General features: G+C 57.8%; 5 protein-coding genes across 5 annotated transcripts; 3 read left to right on the forward strand and 2 right to left on the reverse strand.

Annotated features, from left to right (window-relative positions):
- Positions 1–71: 71 nt before the first annotated feature.
- On the reverse strand, positions 72–3374 carry DICSQDRAFT_48032 (coatomer subunit gamma; the record flags this gene model as incomplete). Its single annotated transcript, XM_007359874.1, has 10 exons — positions 72–310; positions 369–780; positions 838–1076; positions 1131–1265; positions 1317–1414; positions 1470–2148; positions 2199–2332; positions 2388–2842; positions 2905–3063; positions 3144–3374. The coding sequence occupies 10 exons, from the start codon at positions 3372–3374 to the stop codon at positions 72–74; spliced, it is 2781 nt and encodes a 926-aa protein (XP_007359936.1).
- A 222-nt stretch (positions 3375–3596) lies between these two features.
- DICSQDRAFT_131498 (casein kinase I) lies at positions 3597–6502 on the reverse strand. Its single transcript, XM_007360582.1, has 5 exons — positions 6463–6502; positions 6003–6114; positions 5674–5948; positions 4938–5600; positions 3597–4883 (listed from the first exon to the last, which is right to left on the reverse strand). The coding sequence occupies exons 2-4, from the start codon at positions 6085–6087 to the stop codon at positions 4956–4958; spliced, it is 1005 nt and encodes a 334-aa protein (XP_007360644.1). The 5' UTR covers positions 6088–6114; positions 6463–6502; the 3' UTR covers positions 3597–4883; positions 4938–4955.
- Positions 6503–8227: 1725 nt separating this feature from the next.
- DICSQDRAFT_165065 (chitin synthase) lies at positions 8228–11643 on the forward strand (the record flags this gene model as incomplete). Its single annotated transcript, XM_007360583.1, has 14 exons — positions 8228–8857; positions 8914–9081; positions 9136–9206; positions 9261–9368; positions 9421–9467; positions 9528–9590; positions 9644–9756; positions 9823–10009; positions 10072–10144; positions 10198–10734; positions 10796–10941; positions 11005–11019; positions 11075–11480; positions 11574–11643. 14 exons carry the CDS (start codon positions 8228–8230, stop codon positions 11641–11643), a joined length of 2634 nt encoding a protein of 877 aa, XP_007360645.1.
- Positions 11644–12515: 872 nt separating this feature from the next.
- On the forward strand, positions 12516–15567 carry DICSQDRAFT_131502 (pantothenate kinase). The gene is made up of 6 exons (XM_007360584.1): positions 12516–13173; positions 13333–13398; positions 13460–14444; positions 14521–14743; positions 14881–14942; positions 15056–15567. Exons 1-6 carry the CDS (start codon positions 13084–13086, stop codon positions 15151–15153), a joined length of 1524 nt encoding a protein of 507 aa, XP_007360646.1. The 5' UTR covers positions 12516–13083; the 3' UTR covers positions 15154–15567.
- A 1034-nt stretch (positions 15568–16601) lies between these two features.
- On the forward strand, positions 16602–18991 carry DICSQDRAFT_131504 (homeobox-domain-containing protein). The gene is made up of 4 exons (XM_007360585.1): positions 16602–16852; positions 16929–17336; positions 17509–18564; positions 18630–18991. The coding sequence occupies exons 1-3, from the start codon at positions 16644–16646 to the stop codon at positions 18542–18544; spliced, it is 1653 nt and encodes a 550-aa protein (XP_007360647.1). The 5' UTR covers positions 16602–16643; the 3' UTR covers positions 18545–18564; positions 18630–18991.
- The last annotated feature ends 332 nt before the right edge of the window (positions 18992–19323 follow it).

Consider the following 19323-nt stretch of genomic DNA (forward strand, 5'->3'; position numbering starts at 1 on the left):
ATAGTTGCGTATTCACACATAATGGTATCCCCCACCTACAGACAGTGCTGCATCGATCCAATAATAGACAACTAACCACCAATCGCCGCGATTACCAGGTCCGCAGCCGCTTGTTGTTCTGACCGCACACCTACCTCGAGGGTGACGCCCTGCGCCTTCGAGTAGGTCATGCGACAGCGTACGAGCACCTTCCCTCCACCGCCTCCCACGAGACCAGAGAGCTGTAATGTGTGCACGGTCGGCTGCTGGGGCTCTTCTGAGCCGCCCAATGGCTGCATATTGAGGATCTCGATGACGGAATTGCATGCAGCTGCGATGCACAGTCAGGAGGCATCCGACATCCTGGAAGCGAATCAGACGCGACGCACCTTTGAGCGACTCCATAGCAGGTAGCGAGAACGTCTCCGTGAGGGACACGCCGCTACGCAAACGATCCCACTCCGACGCGAACGTAACGTAGCTAGGAATGATGTAGTCCGCCGCGGCGAGCTCCGTGTCCTCGAGCTGGTACTCGTCCTCGTAGCCCTCCTCTTCGGGCTCGCCAGTCGTGGGATCGAGCTCCTTGCTAACAAACTTGAGGATGCACTGGAAGGACGCCTGGGCGTACTCTTCTGGATTGTCGCGCGTGAAAGACACATATACAATGCCGGGTGATGTCGTGGCCGTGAGCGTAGGGACGGGGATGATGAAGTCTTCTGTGAGACTGGAGTCGGCTTGCGTCTGCATGATGACGGAAACCTGCTCAAGGACAGTGTCTGGAATAGTGTTGGACACGTTGAACTATGGAAGGCGTCATGAGACAAACGTAGATATGTACAGCGATGCGTGAACGCATACCTGGAATACGACGTGCTCCTTGAATATGTGCTTGACCACAGACACCTGATACTCGGTCTCGCTCTCCGTGAGGGGAGCAGGCTTGGTGCTGCTGTTGAGCACCGGCCCGTATGACGCAAGCTCGGGCACCTCCGCCAGCTGCTGAGCGTAGTTGGACTGGGTCTCTGCAGCGGAGGGAGGCGGCGGCGTGGCGGCCTTCGATGATGAAGGAACGCCGATGGTCTCCAGGGTGCTTGGGCCTGAGTACTCTCCTTAGCTTCTGACAATAGAACACAGAAGGATAGATGACGTACGCGCAGATTCCTTCGCAGCCTGTTCTCTGCTGACCTTGGGTATATCCGTAGCATCGAAGGGCTGATCTTGTGCATCAGGGTCGCTGATGTAGGAAACCAATTTTGACTCGAGAGCGGAAAGGGAGTAGATGGATTCTGCAACTGAGTCAACGCTACGTCTGATCTGCAATAGGAGTAAAAGAGCACCTTCTTTGATGTAAGGCTGCACGAGTGGCGGCTCCTCATACACCTTCAGATAGAGTGCAGCGCGGTCGCGGACCTCATCATCGACATCATCAAGGCACCTACGCCAGAAGTGAGTAGATGTTGACGCAATGTCACGTTTATCGTCCAGCTCACCGGTTAAGGAGCACGTGAATGCTCTTCCCGAGCTTCTCGTCCAGGTTGTTCAAGCCAAACTTCGCCAAGCTGGACACAGCAGCCGCACGAACCGTCGCATTCTCGAGCACGACCCGGTTGTAGATGAACCGGATGTACTTCGTCGGGTTCGGCGCCTTGGGACCCTCAACGCCAAGCAAGTGGAGGATGCGAACTGAGAGCTTCGTGAACTCGCAGTCCTCGATAAATTCGCACAGGTGCGAGAGCGCCTGCTCTTTGCAATCCGCGATGAACTTGATCATGTCGAAGATCGCCTCGACCACCGCGCGCTTAAAGTCGTAGCCGCCCTCGTCGCGAAGCACTCCTGAGAGGAACGCGAGCATCGACTCGTGCTTGGCCGGGAACTTGAGGCAAAGCGAGCGGATGGCATCGACGATGATAACCTTGAACTCGTCGCTGATCTCGCTCATGAAGCCGCTGATCTGCTTCATGAGGCGGTCAACGGAGGCTTCGTTGCCCGTCTTGAGGAGAGTCGTGATGGCATAGGTCGCGACACTGCGGTTCGGGTCCGAGATGAGGTTCTCGAGGTCAATATTGCAGGCAGCGACACTTTGCGGGTGGGTGACGGCGAGTGCGGCCAGAGTGCGGGTGGCAGCGAACTTGAGCGTGGACTTGGGTGAGGAGAGGAAGAGCTGGAGAACTACGATGGCGAGTCAGAGTGAACCATGGTTTACTTGAGAGAGGACTCACCAGCAATAGACCGAGTGAGCTGGGCGGGGGTGACGTTCCTCATCTCGCAGATTACCCGTGCAGCCTCGAGGTTGACCATGTCGCTTTTGTGACGGAGCCAGCCTTCCAGAAGGTCAAGCATCTGTCTCTGGACGCTACATGCCGGCGTTAGGATATCGTTCACTAATACGACTCAGTAAGAGCACGTACTTCGGGTCCTCCTCCATGACCTTCGCCGCATATCGGATGAGCATACACAGCGCCATCGGGTTCTTTAGCGTGGTCCCCGCACCGGACTTGCCTCCACCCAACTGCTGGATCATCTTCGTCACCGCCATCCGGTCCTGCTGCCTAATCGCATACAGCAGCCCAAGCGCATGATACTGCGTGACATAGCTCGTGGACGGGATCGGCTGGTACCCCGTGTTCGAGCTCGACGACGAGCTGCCCCAGCCCAGATACCCCCCGCTGGAGCTGCCCGAACCGAAGAAAGATGACGACTTGGCGTTGACCGCCTCCTGCGCTTCGTTCACCCATCGCTTCACGACGTCCTTGGCGTTCGGGAAGAGGTGGTACGCCGAGACAAGCGCGGCGGATGAGATGGATGGGTTCTTGTCGACGATAGCGGCCTTGAAGAAACGCTCCACACCTTGTGCCATGGAAGGCTACCGTTCAGTCTTAGCTAACACCCTTGTGAATGTGACAGGCGGTAGCAGGAGGGACTCACGTCGATGATGCGGGCGAGAGCACGGATAGCATTCGGCCGGTAGATGACCTCCGAATTGGGCTGCATGTCTTTCATGATACTGGCCGTAACCATAATAACATCCTCTGCAGTCAACGCAAGTTCCTTGATCGCGAGGTAAACCATTTGGCGCAAAGCACTCTGTCGAGACGAAGCCATCAGTCCAGCCTGTACTTCCCAGAGAACTGCTCGGCTGTGTCCAAGCAGAACAAGATACGCACGTCCTTGTGCTGGAACAGCTTCGTCGTGCCAAAGAACAGCGTCGTTGCTTCCTGTGTATTGAATGTCTCCCCAACATAGAGGAGGTACACGATGCGCGTGAGCAGAGCTCTGCACTTGCGCGGGCTTATGGGGGACTCATTGAAGACGCGGGCCTCCTGGATGATGGTGGTCTTGTTGTTGTAGTACGTGCTGAGCCCGCTCTCCTCGTCCTTTTTCGTAGCGAAAGCCATGGTGGAAATCGAGGAGACGAGCGCGCGCGGCGGACTCAAAGCGCGACGTGGAGGGAGGGATTGTGCGGAATCTTGACCGGCGCCCACACATCATCCTAACTCACCGCCACACGTGGCCCACCCTCCGCGCGCGGTTGCCCAGTACATCGTATCTTTCCGAGAACATTTCGCCGAGTTGCAGAGTGCGCAAGCAATGCCGAAAGCACTAACGTCCAAATTTGAGATGCACAATTTATGATATACTCGTTTATATAGACGAACACGCGATCAACAAAACACAGCGACAGATACTACGCAGTAAAGGACAGGGAAAGGCACGATACTCGCGAGCTGCGGGGACGAAGATGTGACAATGATGAGGATGATTTGTGAGGTGTTCACGATATAAGAAATACAACGGGGATCAAACCGCGCCTGGTCTCCGACGTCGCTGCCCGCTTCGCTCTAAACACGTCCGCTCCCACCAACCTACCAGCCTCCTCCTACCGCGGCGTGCTCCCCCCACTCTACCCATCGATGACCTGCCTCCTGCAACCATCCACCCTTCCTGACCAGACGCGGCGCCCTCTCTCTGCCAGCGCGCCCTCAACGGCGACCCAATCGCAAATCGGGATCGGGCTCCGAAGAGGTGGAGGAGAGAGGATCCAAAGGGCGAAGTAACGAGATCCAGCAACGTGACAACGAAGCACTATACGAGAGAGAAAATGGGGGGGATGAAGGAAATATCAACGAGGGGATGGCGCGCTGGCGCGCAGTGGGCGTATTAGGAGCGGCACGAGGGAGGTTGCGAGCGAGAAACGTATATACAGTGGAAACGTGATCAGGGGCGTGATGATGCGTGTAATGTGGTGTGGACGTGACCGCTCTGGTCGACGATTGCGAGAGTGTGAGGGGGGAGTCATCACGTAGTACGGCGCAAGGGGGAATCGTATCATGCGAGAGGAATGAGGCGGCCCACCCTGGAACGACTTCGGCAGTGAGGCCGGCAGAGGGGGCGTGAAAGGAAACAGCGTCCGTACGAAACCGAAACGTGGGGCAACTCGGTCGATGAGCGTGTGGGGTGTGCCCTTGAAGCTAGCACCCCGATCGCAAAGTTGGCGTGTCCGGGAGATCGAACCTGTTGACGAGGGCGAGTTGTTGGACCATCTCCGTGAGCGCGATCCGGGCCGACCGTCCTAGAGAGGAAGGCTAGGGTCTGCGCGATCGTCCATCCACCGCCTGCACGTCTTGCTCTCGGCGTACTCCAACTCCTGCGAAACGTCCACCTGTCCACGCGACCGACGCGACCGACCAATAACATATCCGACATCCAATGGATCCATACCAATGGCGGCAAACCTATACCGAGCGCTGATGCATCTACCCTCCGCCCCCCATGCTCGGTCGGACCCGGACGTGCTTTGACAACGACTTCCCCGTCATGATAGAGGAAACCGTTTACCAGTGCTCGTCACGTTGGCGCATGGGACGCTGCTGGCCGACGGCACCTGCGGCGGCTGCGGCCTGCTGCTGTTGGCGAGTGTGGGAACGCAGCCTATGCGGAGTAAGTAAAAGTGGGCGAACCTTCAGTTACGCCGGAACTCACATCCTGTCGCTGACGCGGTGCTCCTCTTCCTCCTGAAGGACCTTGCGACGGTTAGCGGCGACCTTGTTGCTGGAGCTAGCGCCTTCGTCCAACGCTCGCTGCATGCTCCAGTCGAAGACGTAGTCGTACTGATAGCCCTCGCGGACGAAAAGGTCGCGGAAAAGCTTGCGGAGGTAGGAGTAGTCCGGCTTGTCATCGAAACGGAGCGCTCGCGTGTAGTTCAGGAATATGCCAAACTCATTGGGGAAACCACGGCACAACAGGTCGGTCGGAGTGGTCATCTTCTTCTCCATGATCCGGTCATATTTCTGCTTCTTCGTCGCAGCCTTGAGGCCCTGCCAAGGAAGGGAACCACGGAGGAAGTACATGAGCACGTAGGCGAGGGACTCTAGGTCGTCTCGACGGGCCTGCTCAACACCCAAGTGGGTGTTGATGGAGGTGTAACGAGCGGTGCCCGTTAGGTTCTTGTTCTCCCTGTAGGGAATGTGGAGATGGGTCTTCGGGTCGCGGTACTTCTTCGCCAAACCAAAATCGATAACGTTGACCTGATTGCCACGCTTGCCGATGCCCATGAGGAAGTTGTCGGGCTTGATGTCGCGGTGGATGAAGTTACGCGAGTGGATGTACTCGATACGGGAGATCTGCAATGACGTGGCAGTAAGACGATCCGATAAAGTGGCCGCATATGAAGTCGTGGGGAAAGAGTCTACTTACAAGCTGATCAGCGAGGAGCAGCACAGTCTTCAGACTGAACTTCCGGTGGCAGAAGTTGAAAAGGTCCTCGAGAGAGGGGCCGAGAAGGTCGATCACCATGGCATTGTAGTCACACTCCGTCCCAAACCAACGGACAAAGGGGACACCGACACCACCCGCGAGAGTCTTGTAGACCTTGGACTCATACTCGAGCTGGGGGTGCTTAGCCTTGACTGACTCGAGCTTGATAGCCACTTCTTCCCCGGAGATGATGTTGATCCCGAGGTAGATGTCACCTACAATGTTGTGTTAGACGAGCCGTACACTCAGAGGCCAGATTCGCGACGCACCGAAGGAGCCCGAGCCAATTTTCTTGCCCAACCTGTACTTTCCACCCACGCGGAGGTCGAGGCGGTGCGAAGAGGAATCGGCCATCGATGTTAGAATTGGATGTGATTGAGTCTGAGGAAAGTTTGCGATGAGTGATTGAGCAAGCCTGACAAGGAGGGAAGGAGGGAAGGAGACGAGAAGGTGGAAGGAAGCGGCTTAAGAGGGCAAAAGGGGGAGGTGGGGGGCGAGGCGGGTTGAACAGCGAGGGCATCCTGGGAACGCCCAGCACAGCATCGGCGCAGCCGCCTACAAAGGGCTCAAGAAGGACGCTTTCATGGGCCCGCGAGATAGCAAGGATCTTTACGTAGGGTGCGGCGTGGTCGGCAGGAGACAAGGCCGGAAGGTGTGTGGCTACCTCGAGGTGGCGAGGGCGGGCTGAGGGGGCTAAAGTACGAAAACCTGAACAAAAACGGCACTTACAGAGAACTGAGAGAACTGATGGGTTGAAGAAGATGTTGAGGGGGAGATGCGAGAGCGGGAAGGGGCGTATATATGGAGGAAGGAAGGGGTTCGAGTACAAGGGCAGGAGGAAGAGGACGAAGACAGCGCAGCTCAGGTGGCGGGGCCTGCCCCGTGGGAACATTGGCCAACCAGAATAGGCGCCCAGAGACCACGCCATCCCATCGATTGCTGTCCCCGCCGTCGTCGCCGTCGCTTCACCCCGTCCATCTCGTTTCTCCCGCCTCTTTCTATGCCTCTCGTCTCCGATGCATATTTGTATGTTGTTCTATCTCTCGGTGTACTTCCGCTGGTTTTTGCTACCGGATTTGTCGACCTTGCATCTCCCAGGCCCGAGCGCCTGACGAGAATATTACGCATCCAGCGTCCTGCTTCACCGACCCTCCTCCATCCATCGAGGTGTCGGCGAATGGCATCGGGCTGCCTTCTGCGCTGCTGCATATCCCGCAGACCCGCACTGGGCCTCCGGCGGCGCGATCCCCTACGTCGCATCATTTTGACCGGCGCGCAGGAAGACTGTGTCCGCGCTTCTGTCGGCGGAACCTTTCCTGTACCGAGTGCGTCTGTCCTCCGACCGGTCTGCCCTGTCGCCAGCGCGCCAGCCGCTGTTTGAATGGCTGTGAACACTTCCCCGGATCCTGCTGATGCATCTCGTGACAGCCACCATCGTCATCACTCCGCTCGCGGCTTCACTGTAGCCTTGGTCGCCACTCCATACATCCCGGTTTGTTGACAGTCAAGTACTTCTTGCCGATGATCTGTCTGGTTGCTGCTTGACCCTTCTAGCTTTCGGTCCTGCTTTGGTTCTCATGGCTTCCCAACTGCGCCCTTCAAGCTCATCGGTGGATATTTTTGGATTTGCTCTTGCGACTTCTCCTCATTTCTCGTTACTCCACATGTGCCCTCTTGTCGTTTGCTGCGACATTCCATCAAGCTTCGGATAGGCGTGTAGGCATGCATGATCCATTGCTATGGTCCAGCATTCTCGTGCGGATGCCCGTGTTGCCGCTGGTGACCCTGCTATGCCGTGGACGCTCTCCCAGACAGGAGGTGTGAAGAGAAGCTCGTGTCAGGTAATCGATGCCTTGGCTCACTTCTGTCCACCTCTTGTTCTCACAAGGCGTCTAGCTCTATATTGTCCTCATCGCAACCGTTTGCTTGTCGTAAGCGTAGACTCAAATTCAATTGCAAGCACTCGTTACGGTCAACATCGAAGACGGTGTCAGCATGTCCGCGCGGCATGCATCGCTGCGCGCTAGTCGTTGGATGTGTGCGCGTGCCTGGTTTCAGTACATGGCAACGTGTCCTCCGCGTCTAAACATATAGTGGCTAGACAATTGACGAGTGCTGTAAGGTGCTGTATGCTAGTACTATACTCAGTGCGCACAGAACAAATCCGCCACAAGTGTGAATAGGAAACGGTCCTAGAGAGGTCAGCAACGTCGCTGATGGTGCCAAGAGCGAGGCGGCGTTGGACGGCCGGATTTGAAGCACTGGTGCCGAAAGCGGGAAGAGAGCGATCTTCCCGTTCACAGCCAGTTGCTTCCCTCTCCCAAACGACGACCTCCTCCACCCCACCCCGGGCCTCGTCTCTCTCGCTCGTCCCCTGGCGGTTCCGTGGTGCAGAGCAGACTCTCATTCTTTACACAACACACTCCTTCTCGGTTCAAGTCCGTCCCTTCGCTCCCTGTGACAGGCCTCGTCGTCTCCCCAGCCACAATAAGAAATGTCTTATCACCAGCAAATTCCTCAACACGACCCGTACGCAAACGCGTATCCTGACTACCCCCCAGCTGCCCCCCAGCCCCACAATGCCTACAACAACAATCCCACCGCGCACCTCGCCCAGCAGGCCATGCAGCAAGACTACTCGTTCGACCAGCACTCCAACTGGGACGCCAAGTCCTACAACAGCAGCTACGCCGGCTCCCAGGCGCATCTCAACCCACACGAGATGAGCCAGGTCCATGCACCGCCCATGCCGACGATGCCCTACCAGGGCATGGGCAACTACCCGCCCCAGCAGCGCCCTGGCATGCTCCGCGAGCAGAGCTCAGGCTATTCTGTCGCGCGCGACAAGCTCATGAAGAGGCGGTCGGTGCGCCACGTCGAGCTGCAGCAGGGCAACCTCGTCCTGGATATGCAGGTCCCGTCCCACATCGTGCCGAAGGGTATGGAGAAAGCCGAAGAGATGACCAAGTTACGGTACACGGCCGCGACGTGCGACCCGGACGACTTCATGCGCAACAAGTACACGCTCCGGCCATATCTCATGGGCCGCAGGACGGAGTTGTTCATCGTGATGACCATGTATAACGAGGACGAGGTGCTCTTCGTCCGCACTATGAACGCGTATGTTCGCTTTTCCTCCTCCTCGCGCTATTTTTGCAGTCATGCGGGTAGCGGGTGCAGTTTGCTGAATGCAAGCCCTCTTTCAGCGTCTTGAAGAATATCGCGCACCTTTGCAGCAGGACTAAATCGAAGACTTGGGGTCCTGACGGCTGGAAGAAGGTTGTTGTCTGCGTGGTGTCTGACGGTCGGAGCAAGATCAACAAGCGCACCTTGCAAGTGCTCACGCTCGTGAGTATTCTCCATATCCTGTCGGAGTAGCGACAGATGCTGGACTGCGTACAGATGGGTTGCTACCAAGAAGGTATCGCAAAGGATTCAATTGGTGGCAAGGACGTGACTGCACACATCTTCGAGTGAGCGCGACGCACTCTAATCCTAATTGCCAATCGCGTTAACTACTCCCCCAGGTACACCTCCAACGTGATCGTCACCGAACGCGGTGAAGTCTCGCAGAGTGCTTGCCCTGTGCAGATCATCTTTTGTCTGAAGGAGCAGAACAAGAAGAAGCTCAATAGGTTCGTTGGCATGCGATGTGATCGCAGTCTGTGATTGACATACGGCCACTAGTCACCGCTGGTTCTTCAACGCGTTCGGTCCCCTTATCCAGCCAAACGGTCGGTACTACCCGTCGCGCTCTGACACAAACATTCGATACTGATGTTATGTGTGACCAGTTTGCGTCCTTCTTGACGTCGGTACGAAACCCACCGGCACCTCCATCTATGAGCTTTGGAAGTGTAAGTGGACGCGATGACAGCCACAAGTCGTATGCAATCTGACTCTTACTTAGGTTTCGACAAGCATTCCGGCGTCGGCGGCGCTTGCGGAGAGATCTGTGTCGATACTGGCAAGGGCTGTTCCCTTCTCCTCACCAGTCCGCTCGCGGCATCACAGAACTTTGAGGTATGCGGTGATGGCCGGACTTGTGCGCCGCAAATGCATGGAAGCTGACATCTCATGCGCACACAGTACAAGATGTCGAACATCCTAGACAAGCCCTTGGAAAGCGTGTTCGGCTACATTTCCGTGCTTCCCGGTGCCTTCTCTGCATATCGGTACAAGGCCCTCCAGAACGGCCCTGACGGCAAGGGTCCGCTTGCTTCCTACTTCAAGGGCGAGACGATGCATGGCGCAGGTTCGGACGCTGGATTGTTCGGTACGTATTCAGTACATCTGAGTTCCTCGCCTTCAAGGTGCTCACCGTGGCTGTCTGTCCAGAACGCAATATGTATCTTGCCGAGGATCGTATCCTGTGCTTCGAGATTGTGACAAAGAAGCGCGAGTCTTGGGTGTCAGTATCGGATAACGTATCTCCCATGATCGGTACTAACGCTCTTGCTACAGGCTGAAGTATGTCAAGAGCGCGAAGGCGTCTACTGATGTGCCCACCACGGTCCCCGAGTTCATCTCCCAACGCCGACGCTGGCTGAACGGTTCCCTGTTTGCTTCCGTGCACGCAACTGTGTTCTGGTGGCGCATCTGGACGTCCGGACAGGGCTTCTTCCGCAAGATCCTCCTCCAACTCGAGTTCATCTATAACGCGATCCAGCTCGTGTTCACCTGGACCTCCCTCGCCAACTTCTACCTCGCGTTCTTCTTCCTGGTCTCCTCGGCTACCTCTGACGTCAACACCGATGCCTTCAAGTTCCTTGCGAAGGGTGCCGGTCCCGACGTCTTCGAGGTCTTCTTGAAGCTCTACCTCGGTCTCCTGTTCATCATCCTCGTTTGTTCACTCGGCAATCGCCCCCAGGGCTCGAAGTGGACATATACGGTCTGTATAGTCCTCTTCGGCCTGTGCAATGTCATCACGCTCTGGTGTGCTGGCTATACCGTTTACCTCGCGGTGCCGCACACGGTTGCGGGCTGGAAGGACTTCCCCCAGTACGTTCATCTCGTTCTAGCTCACCCGTGACAGGCATTGACGTTACCATGTGCCGCACAGTCTGGTCGAGACGAACGCTACCTTCCGTGACATCGTCATCTCGCTTGCGGCAACTTATGGCCTCTACTTCGTCGCTTCGTTCATGCACTTTGAGCCCTGGCACATGTTCACCTCGTTCCTCCAGTACATGTTCTGGCTTCCTAGCTGTGCGTACCGCCCTCGCTTCTGCTATCCTTGCGTTCCCGCTGACAGTTCCATGCCTTGTCCAGACGTCAACATTCTCAGTACGTAACGAGCCCCAGCGGTCACTACGCCACCCCTACTGACAGTGATTCATAGTGATGTACGCCATGTGCAACCTGCACGATGTCACCTGGGGTACCAAGGGTGACAACGGTTCGGCGAAAGATCTCGGCGGCGCAAAGAAGGTCAACAAGGACGGCAAGGAGGTCATGGAGGTCGAGCTCCCCACCGCGCGCGAGGACGTGGACCAGGTCTGGCAGGCGTCCCGCACTGCGCTGTCGTTCAAGCCCCCAGAGGAGAAGGAGCACCGTGACGCGGCGACGAAGCAGGCCGATCACGACCGCAACAGCCGCACGAACGTCGTCTTGGCCTGGGTCGGCACGAACATCCTTATGATCCTCGTCTTCACGTCGTCGGCGTTTACCAAGTTTGTGAACGACCACGTGCAGTCGACACAGGGCGCAGCCTTCAACCCTTACTTGACGTTCCTCTTCTGGGCCTTGTGAGTACTATTCCTCCCTACCCTTCCGCCTCCCTCATGTGTGTGCCCGAAGTCGAATGGGGTGCTGATGATTTGGTTCTTCACTCTTCACAGGGCCGGTCTTTCCGCCATTCGCTTCTTCGGCTCGTTCTCGTATCTGCTACTCCGTCTTGTGGGTCTGTGATAGTCCGACATCCTAATTATTCGTATTGCCTCGCGATTCTCGTTACCCTTGCTTACACCCCTACTACCCTCTTCTGCTCGAGTCTGTACTTAGAGCTGGCCCTTCCTCCGTTACCGCAGTTTGATAGGTAGTGAACGATTCGTTGTATCTTGTACGTATACGGTTACCCCATCCGTTCGTTCTTCGGGTCTCTCCCTCCCTTTACCCAATACCGTCGGCGCGAGTACTACCTGGCAGATGTGATTCGCTGGTTCGGTGCACATATGATGTTACGGTATATTGTGGCGACTTTGTTGGTGGGTGGTCGGCCCTCCGGCGCGAGGCGATCGGACTTGTTTGTATATGCTGCCTGAATATGTACTTGGAGGGATACCCTGACACCGCCGGGTGACAACTGGATCCGTCAGGGATCGGATTAAATTTGTTCGAGGGCGGTGCGTATTACGAGACATGTCGTGGCTGTTCGCCAAAGGCACGGGAAGCTGATATGTTCAGGAAGGTTGAAGACCTTCCCCGATCCCAGTCAGTGCCTGTTTGCGGACATGTCGGATCTTTGGGAAGGTCCGAAGCAATTATATGCTTTGGATGCCGAATGAGATTCCGTGAGGTGTTCGACAGATGTGTAGATACTGCTGCAGCGCCTATGGATGGAAACAACATTGGACATATGTTCACATAGTGGGGTTTACAGTAGCCACCACGCGCGTCCTGCGATCGGGCTTCGCCGACGCCCGCTCCATACCGCCCTGTCCTCTAGCCACATACACAGGTCTTACCAATAGTAGTCGTCCATTGAAACCATTCTTGAGGCCCGGAAACGTACGTATTCGCAGTGGCAGCCTTCGGAATTGCGTGGATCGTGAGGGTGCGGACGCCCCGCGACGGGCCTGCCGGGGCCCGCTGCAGGGAGCGGAAGGACACGTTCCGTGTGGAGGGCGAGTGTGAACATGGGTTGTGAGCGTGTACTCGAAAGTCGCTGGTGGAGGCAGGACGCCCCCGGGTCCGGGAGTCGTCCCACCGAGCAGCCGCCACAAGACCCCAGCTGCGCGATGCTTCAAAGCCTGCAGCAGTCGTACCACCGTCCACTTCCCCCCATCGTCCGACGCGCCCCGCCCACTGTCACCCGCCGACGTCTTCGCGTCGTCCCCAACTCATTTCCGCCGGCTGCGAGCAGCGAATGGGAGGGAGTGGTTTGCGAACCCCAGCAAAAGTGGTCACAAACGGGATCGGCTATTCTCTCATCTCCTTCGGCCTTCCGGGCTCTGTAGTATCGACGCTCTGCATCCGACTATATACCTCCTCTTGCGTGGCCGGTGCTACTCAGTCGTTTCCGAACCTTCCGGACAGGGATCGCGCTTCCGTTCAGGGCTCCCGAGTGCTCCGCTACCGATACCACCACCACCATAGTTCCAGGAGACGATACCTCCCACATCACACGCCATGGCCACAGCAGGACCGTCGCTGCCCACTGCGAGGACAATCCAGGTTGACACGCGTGGGGCAATGATCCTGGATGAGGAGTCACCTGAGGTGCGTGTTCGGGATTCGCGTAGTGTGGTGGGATACGCTTCTCAAGTTCTCCTTTGTTCTATCTTTTCATTTCTCCCGCATGTGGGCGTCCTATGCCCGTATTCGTGTCGCCCACGACGGTCTCTTCGTCGCCATGCTTCGCGCCGTGCCCGCGACTAGACGCGCGACTCTCGCGGCATCTACTTTCCCAACTATATCGAGCCCGTCTCGCACATCGCTGTCGACGTACGTTCTTCGTTGCATCTTCCGTGCGGACGATCACTACATGCTGAGCGATCCGGGATAGATTGGCGGATCGCTAGCGAAAGTCATCTACTTTACCCGATCTACGAACCCGCCGTCCTCGCCATCCCAGATTGCAACGCGCGGATCCTCGCCCAGCAACGTCCTCACCCCCCTCTCCTCGTCCCCGCCCAAGGATAGCCCATTATCCTCACCGTCGGCGCGACCCAATGGCCACAGTCACAACGGCCCCACCCACAACAGGGGCGCCCTCACACCAGCGGTTCTCGAGCACGTCAACGGCAATGGCTCATCGTACCTCGACGCGATACCCCACCCAGCAGCAGCCGCCGAGGCGACCGCCGCGTCCGCAACCTCCACCCTGAACGGGACCGCGACCGCGTCGCTCTCCCCCCAATCGCTGAACGCGAGCCACCTGCACGACTCGCTCCTCAGGCGCGCGTCCGTGCAGCACTTCCCCGGGGGCTCGCTCAACTTCGAGCGGTTCGAGACGGAGCACATCGAGGACTGCGTCGCGTTCATCCGCGCGCTGATCGAGCGTTCCGCCGAGATCAACGGGGTCTCGCTCGCGGACATGCGCCGCGGCGTGCAGGTCGTCGCGACGGGCGGCGGCGCGCACCGCTTCTACGCGATCCTCGAGCGCGAGCTGCGCGTGGACGTGCACCGCGAGGACGAGATGGCGTGCCTCATCGAGGGCCTCAAGTTCATCACGCTCATCCCGGACGAGGTGTACTACTTCTCGGACGAGCTCATCCACTCGGTCTCGCACCCGCAGCAATCGCAGCAGCAGCAATCACAACAGCCCGCGACGCTCGAGCGGCCGAGCCCGGACCCGCCAAAGTACGCGGTGTCGTTCGTGCAGGACCCGGTGCCGCAGCTCCCGTGCTTGCTCGTGAACATCGGGTCGGGGGTGTCGATCGTGAAGGTGGACGAGGACGGGTCGTACGAGCGTGTCAGCGGTACGAGTCTGGGCGGGGGGACGCTGTGGGGTCTGCTCAGCCTGCTTACGCCCGCGACGACGTTCGACGGTGAGCTGAGCCATCTTACACCCGGCGTCTCACTCTAGTTGACACACTACTGTTTCGGCCTTCTGTGGCATGACAGAAATGCTTGCGCTGTCGGAAAAAGGCAACAACGAGACGGTGGACATGCTCGTCGGCGACATATACGGGTCGGACTACAGCAAGCTCGGGCTCAAGTCGACGATGATTGCGAGCACGTTCGGGAAGGTGTTCAAGAAGCAGGGCAGGAAGAAGGGCACGTTCAGGGCGGAGGACATCTCCAAGTCCCTGCTGTACGCGATCTCGAACAACATCGGGCAAATTGCGTGCGTGTCATCCCGTTTACTTTGCCCCGCCCCTGTCCCCGCGGGAGAGGATCGTAGCTCTGCTCCACACGAGCGTGCTACGGCCACGGCTACTATAGTTATTGCTAGCTGCTAACGCGCGTGCTTATCATGTCCAGGTACATGAACGCAGAGAAGTACAACCTGGACCGGATATACTTTGGCGGATACTTCATTCGAGGTACGTCATCTCCCCGCGCCACAGACGTATACGCCCTCGGTGCGGTCTGGGCTCTGGGCCGCGCGCTGAAGTGTACGCATTGACTGACCGTCGGCGTGCTATCGACCTCGCAGGTCATGCGGCGACCATCAGCACGCTGTCGTACGCTATCCGGTTCTGGAGCAAAGGCACGAAGCGGGCGCTCTTCCTGCGACACGAGGGCTTCCTGTGAGTGGTGCTGCTGTGTGTTATTCTCGGGATTAGCGTCAAGCGGTCCTGTCGTGCAAGAACGTTCGCTGATCTTCCCGTGTCCGATTTCGCATTCGCACTGCCGCCGTCGTTCGGGGCGCGCGCTCGCGGTCGGCGATGCAGTGGGGCGATTGGCGCGTGGATCAAGAATATCGGCGAAGGGCAGGAAGCCGACCCGGCGAGCTAGAGCATCGGTTTAATAGCTCAGAGTATCGCTCAAGCGCGTGCTTACTTGTGGACGAGGTCGGGTCTTGTAGGGACTGGAGCGGCGGCGGCGGCTGGGCTTACGGTGGATCGTGAACTAATCGGCGACAGCGGATCTAATAAAGTACGTGTACGTATAAGTAATATGACAGGCCGCACGCGCTGCGCCTTGTACAGCCAGCGAGGTGGCTTCCAACCTTGGTTGACACGTATACACGCCAGAGTGGCAACTAGCTGGCAGATGGCGGTCGATCCCGGGCTGGCTGGGATGCGAGGACGCCCGCGAGCAACAGTCGTTACTCTCAAGAAGAAGAAGTTGTGCGGGCTGCAGTTGTCTGATAGCACGCGGGGACGTAAGCGTGATCAGGCGTTGCGGAGCGAAGCCCTGTCCAGCCCTTGGTCGAAATCGGATGACGCATATCACCCGTCATGCATAACATCAGATCGTGAGATCTATAGCAGCCCTCGCATCTGTTATGATCGCATTCGGACTAGGTCATTCACGCCTGTACTGGCATCCCACACACGTTTGCTGTACGAGCCGTGCCAGGGCACCACCGGGAGACCTCGAAACGCGGACGTACAGGACGATAATCATGTGGTTAGGAATAGACACGGCATGGGAGGGGACAGCATGGGCGAGTCTGAGAGCCGACCCGAGACCGGCTTCTGGGCAGACGAGCAAAAACTGCTATATATAGGCGCCCATAAACGGCCGATGATACCGACTTGGTAGTCATCATGCCAGGATCATGGCACGTGGGGCAGACAGCTCACGCTTGCACTCACAGGCACAGCTCTTGTCTCTTATACCCTAACCGATCCTATCAACCGTCATTTTTTATATGCCTGCTACTGTGTAAGACCGTTCCATTCCAGGCGCCCCTGTTTGATATCCATTCCCAGCTCCGTCCCCCCGTGCGCTTGATAGCAACAATGGCTGTCGTAGCACTCTTGAATGCAAGCATAGCCAATGTAGCAGCTTTGAATGAGAGAGCGATCGATGGCGACAAGGAGCCGGCGGAAAGTGGCGGTGATGCAAAAAGATTCGAGCATAAGAGGCAGGGGCCGATCATATGTATATAGCTGCCGGCCGACATCGGCCATTTGCACAGTGATGACGGATTGAGAGGACATCCATTAGCCGTGAGACAGCTCGCTCAAATCCTCCTTTCGTCTTCTATAAGCAACTCCCGGTTGACATTAAGCCCTCCGTTCCCCTGTACGCCTCTTTCCTCCTCCTTCCATCTCCCTCGTCCGCCGGCCGCCATGCATCCCTCCCTCCCCCATTCGCTTTGGGACCCGCCTGCTGCGGCCTCCTCCAAGATGCCGCCTAATCAGCCTCTCAAGGCGGACCAGACCAAGAAGCCTCGTCACCGTCATGCGCCTCACCAGCTGGCTGCACTCAACGAGCTCTATGACAAGACCGAGCACCCGTCGTTGGAGGAGAGAACAGCACTAGCAGAGCGGCTAGGAATGTACGTAACGTGTCCACCTCGGTCGTCCTCGAAGCACCCGTCTCCCACCGCTCACAGCATGGATCGACTGGTACAGGGAAACAAAGACGGTGAACTCATGGTTCCAGAATAAACGCGCCTCGTCAAAGAAGCGACACAAAGCCCCGCTCACGCAATGCGAGCTGCCGTCTATTTCTGCGCTGATTGCGTCCGTCTCCGCGCCCCCCTCGACGCATCTCTCGCATCAAATCGAATACGACGAGTTGTCCGAGGACGAGTACCTGTCACCTCAGCCGGCGTCTGCTGTACACTCATCACAGCAGCACACGCTCTTCTACGCCGCCGAGCCGCAGCAGAAGGAGATGTTCGAGTCGGAAGGGTCGGTGCCGCGGAAGGCGCGGTCGCGGCCGAGTGCGGAGCAGACGGAGGAGCTGAAAAAATTCTATGAGCTCAAGGCTCACCCGACGAAGGAGGAGCGGGAGGCCCTCGGGGTGAAGATCGGAATGTGAGTGTTGGTCAAACCGGTTGTCATACGATTCCGGATATGGCAGGTCGAGAACTGATTTCCCCTGTTTTGCTTTCCTTCCGGGGCGCTTGTTTTCGACGTCGCTTCCATGCCTGCCATCGGACAAATCACGATCGCCTCATCCGTCTTCTCTGCCTTTCCTGTCCCCCAGGCGCTACCAGAGTGTCACCAACTGGTTCCAGAACCAGCGAAGCATCGCCAAAAAGCGTGAAGAGTCCGCCGCCGCCAAGGCCGCCAGCAGCAGCCAGTCCTCCTCCCGCGCCTACTCGCCCTTCCCCCTCCCGCCCTCGTCCAGCGTCGCACACCCGTCGCTCGGTGTCCCGCCACCGACGTCGCATCCTTCCCTCTCGGCCCTCCTCCACAACATCCCTCGCGCCCGCCGTTCGCCCAGTGCCGCCCCAAGTGTCTCCAGCCGACCCAGCCGACCCTCATCCCCCCGCGCGTCGCCATATCCGGTTCATCAGCCCTCGGTTGATGCGGCCCACCGTCGTCCCCGCCGTACACGCCCCGAGCCATGGCAGCTCGAGGCGCTCAAGAAGCTCTTCAACCGAACAAAGACGCCCTCGATCGAGGACCGTCAACGCCTCGCTGCGGAGATCGGCATGGACGTGGGCAAGGTGACCAACTGGTTCCGCAATCTGCGTCAGTCAGATCGCAAACGTGCCCGCCGAAACGGGAGCGCGAGCGCCGACGAGATGGACGAGGACGCGGACACCACGATGGACGTCGACGAGGACGACAGCACGAATGCCTCCTTCTCGCGGACGGCGACGCCTAGCGCAACGTCGACCTCTGGCGTCGAGTATGTCAAGATGGACGTGGCCGATGAGAAATCCCACCATCACATCCGTCCTCACCAACCCCGCTCAATCTACGTGCGGGCGCCATTAGCGCATTCGCAGTCCGAGTTGGCCAGTGACGAGGAGCTGCCGGAGGCTGTCACGCCTTCCCCGGAGTCGTCCCCGCCGCCACCTACTGTCGCATCGACATCTAGTCTCGCACTTCCTCTTGCGCACCCCCACGCGCGTGAGACAAAGGCTTCGATCGACCGATATGCGCTGGAGTACGCGCAATACGAGAACGAGAAGATCGCACAGACCGCTCAGCCCGAGCTGGAAGCCACAGGCGTGAAGATGGAGGACGCGTTGCTCCTTCTCAGCTTCCACCACGGCACCGTCGTGCACTGATGCAAAAGTATGCGTATTCTGTACGTGATATTACTTCCGTTCAATGGTTTCTCAGCCCGGCCGCTGACCGCGTCTCTGTTGCCAGGTCATTTGTACATATGTATAATTCCCGCAACCATGTCAACGGACCCTTCGCATCCCGTATACACGCCTTCCGTCCCGACATGTACCAACGCGCATCTAACCTATTCAAGTTTACCCGCCGCCACCATGTCTCCATGAACGCTCCGTTCTCACATTGTATGCGTTCGCGTCCCGCCTTCAGCCCTGCGCCCTATCAGCGCGCCACCCCGTGTTGTCTACGCTATACGAACTGTCTGTAGAGTCTTCGTTCGCTCGCACGACGTGCACCCGTTCATGCCTGCAGCCGCAGCTTACTCTTACCTTGTCTTATAATATCCCATACGTTGGTCACTCGCATCACACGCACTATCCCCGCCGTGTTCCACCAAGTACTGCTGTAGTCCGATTATCAATATATATATTTTGGCAGCTTCTCACGCGCGGGCATGAGCATTCGCCGGTCGGCGTATTGGTGCATGTTCCGATGCGACAGGAATTTATCCCGGCCGTGCGCGATGCCGTGTTATATGCATTCGTGCTTGACATTTTTACGCCGTGGGACGCCCATGAACAATCAACCAACACTGCCATCGAGCAGAGAACCAGCGGGTTCGCCGTTCTGAGTGCCGGAGCTGTCTTGTCTAGCGCTCAATGCAGCTCCTGCACTCGGTGTACATCTGGTGAGCGGTTACAGCTGTCTGGCGCAGGTCAACTCA

The sequence above is a fragment of the Dichomitus squalens genome, assembly GCF_000275845.1.
Source record: "Dichomitus squalens LYAD-421 SS1 unplaced genomic scaffold DICSQscaffold_1, whole genome shotgun sequence".
NCBI classification, from domain to species: Eukaryota; Fungi; Basidiomycota; class Agaricomycetes; order Polyporales; family Polyporaceae; genus Dichomitus; species Dichomitus squalens.

Bases quoted from the DNA above. Each gene is read 5' to 3' on its own strand.
- DICSQDRAFT_131498 (XM_007360582.1), bottom strand. From the start codon at position 6,087: ATGGCCGATTCCTCTTCGCACCGCCTCGACCTCCGCGTGGGTGGAAAG. The intron at 5,949-6,002 runs GTGCGTCGCGAA...ACAACATTGTAG, and splicing joins AATTGGCTCGGGCTCCTTCG to GTGACATCTACCTCGGGATC. The intron at 5,601-5,673 runs GTAAGTAGACTC...ACGTCATTGCAG, and splicing joins TGCTCCTCGCTGATCAGCTT to ATCTCCCGTATCGAGTACAT.
- DICSQDRAFT_131502 (XM_007360584.1), top strand. From the start codon at position 13,084: ATGGCCACAGCAGGACCGTCGCTGCCCACTGCGAGGACAATCCAGGTT. The intron at 13,174-13,332 runs GTGCGTGTTCGG...GCCCGCGACTAG, and splicing joins TGGATGAGGAGTCACCTGAG to ACGCGCGACTCTCGCGGCAT. The intron at 14,445-14,520 runs GTGAGCTGAGCC...GTGGCATGACAG, and splicing joins GCCCGCGACGACGTTCGACG to AAATGCTTGCGCTGTCGGAA.
- DICSQDRAFT_131504 (XM_007360585.1), top strand. From the start codon at position 16,644: ATGCATCCCTCCCTCCCCCATTCGCTTTGGGACCCGCCTGCTGCGGCC. The intron at 16,853-16,928 runs GTACGTAACGTG...CGACTGGTACAG, and splicing joins CTAGCAGAGCGGCTAGGAAT to GGAAACAAAGACGGTGAACT. The intron at 17,337-17,508 runs GTGAGTGTTGGT...CCTGTCCCCCAG, and splicing joins CTCGGGGTGAAGATCGGAAT to GCGCTACCAGAGTGTCACCA.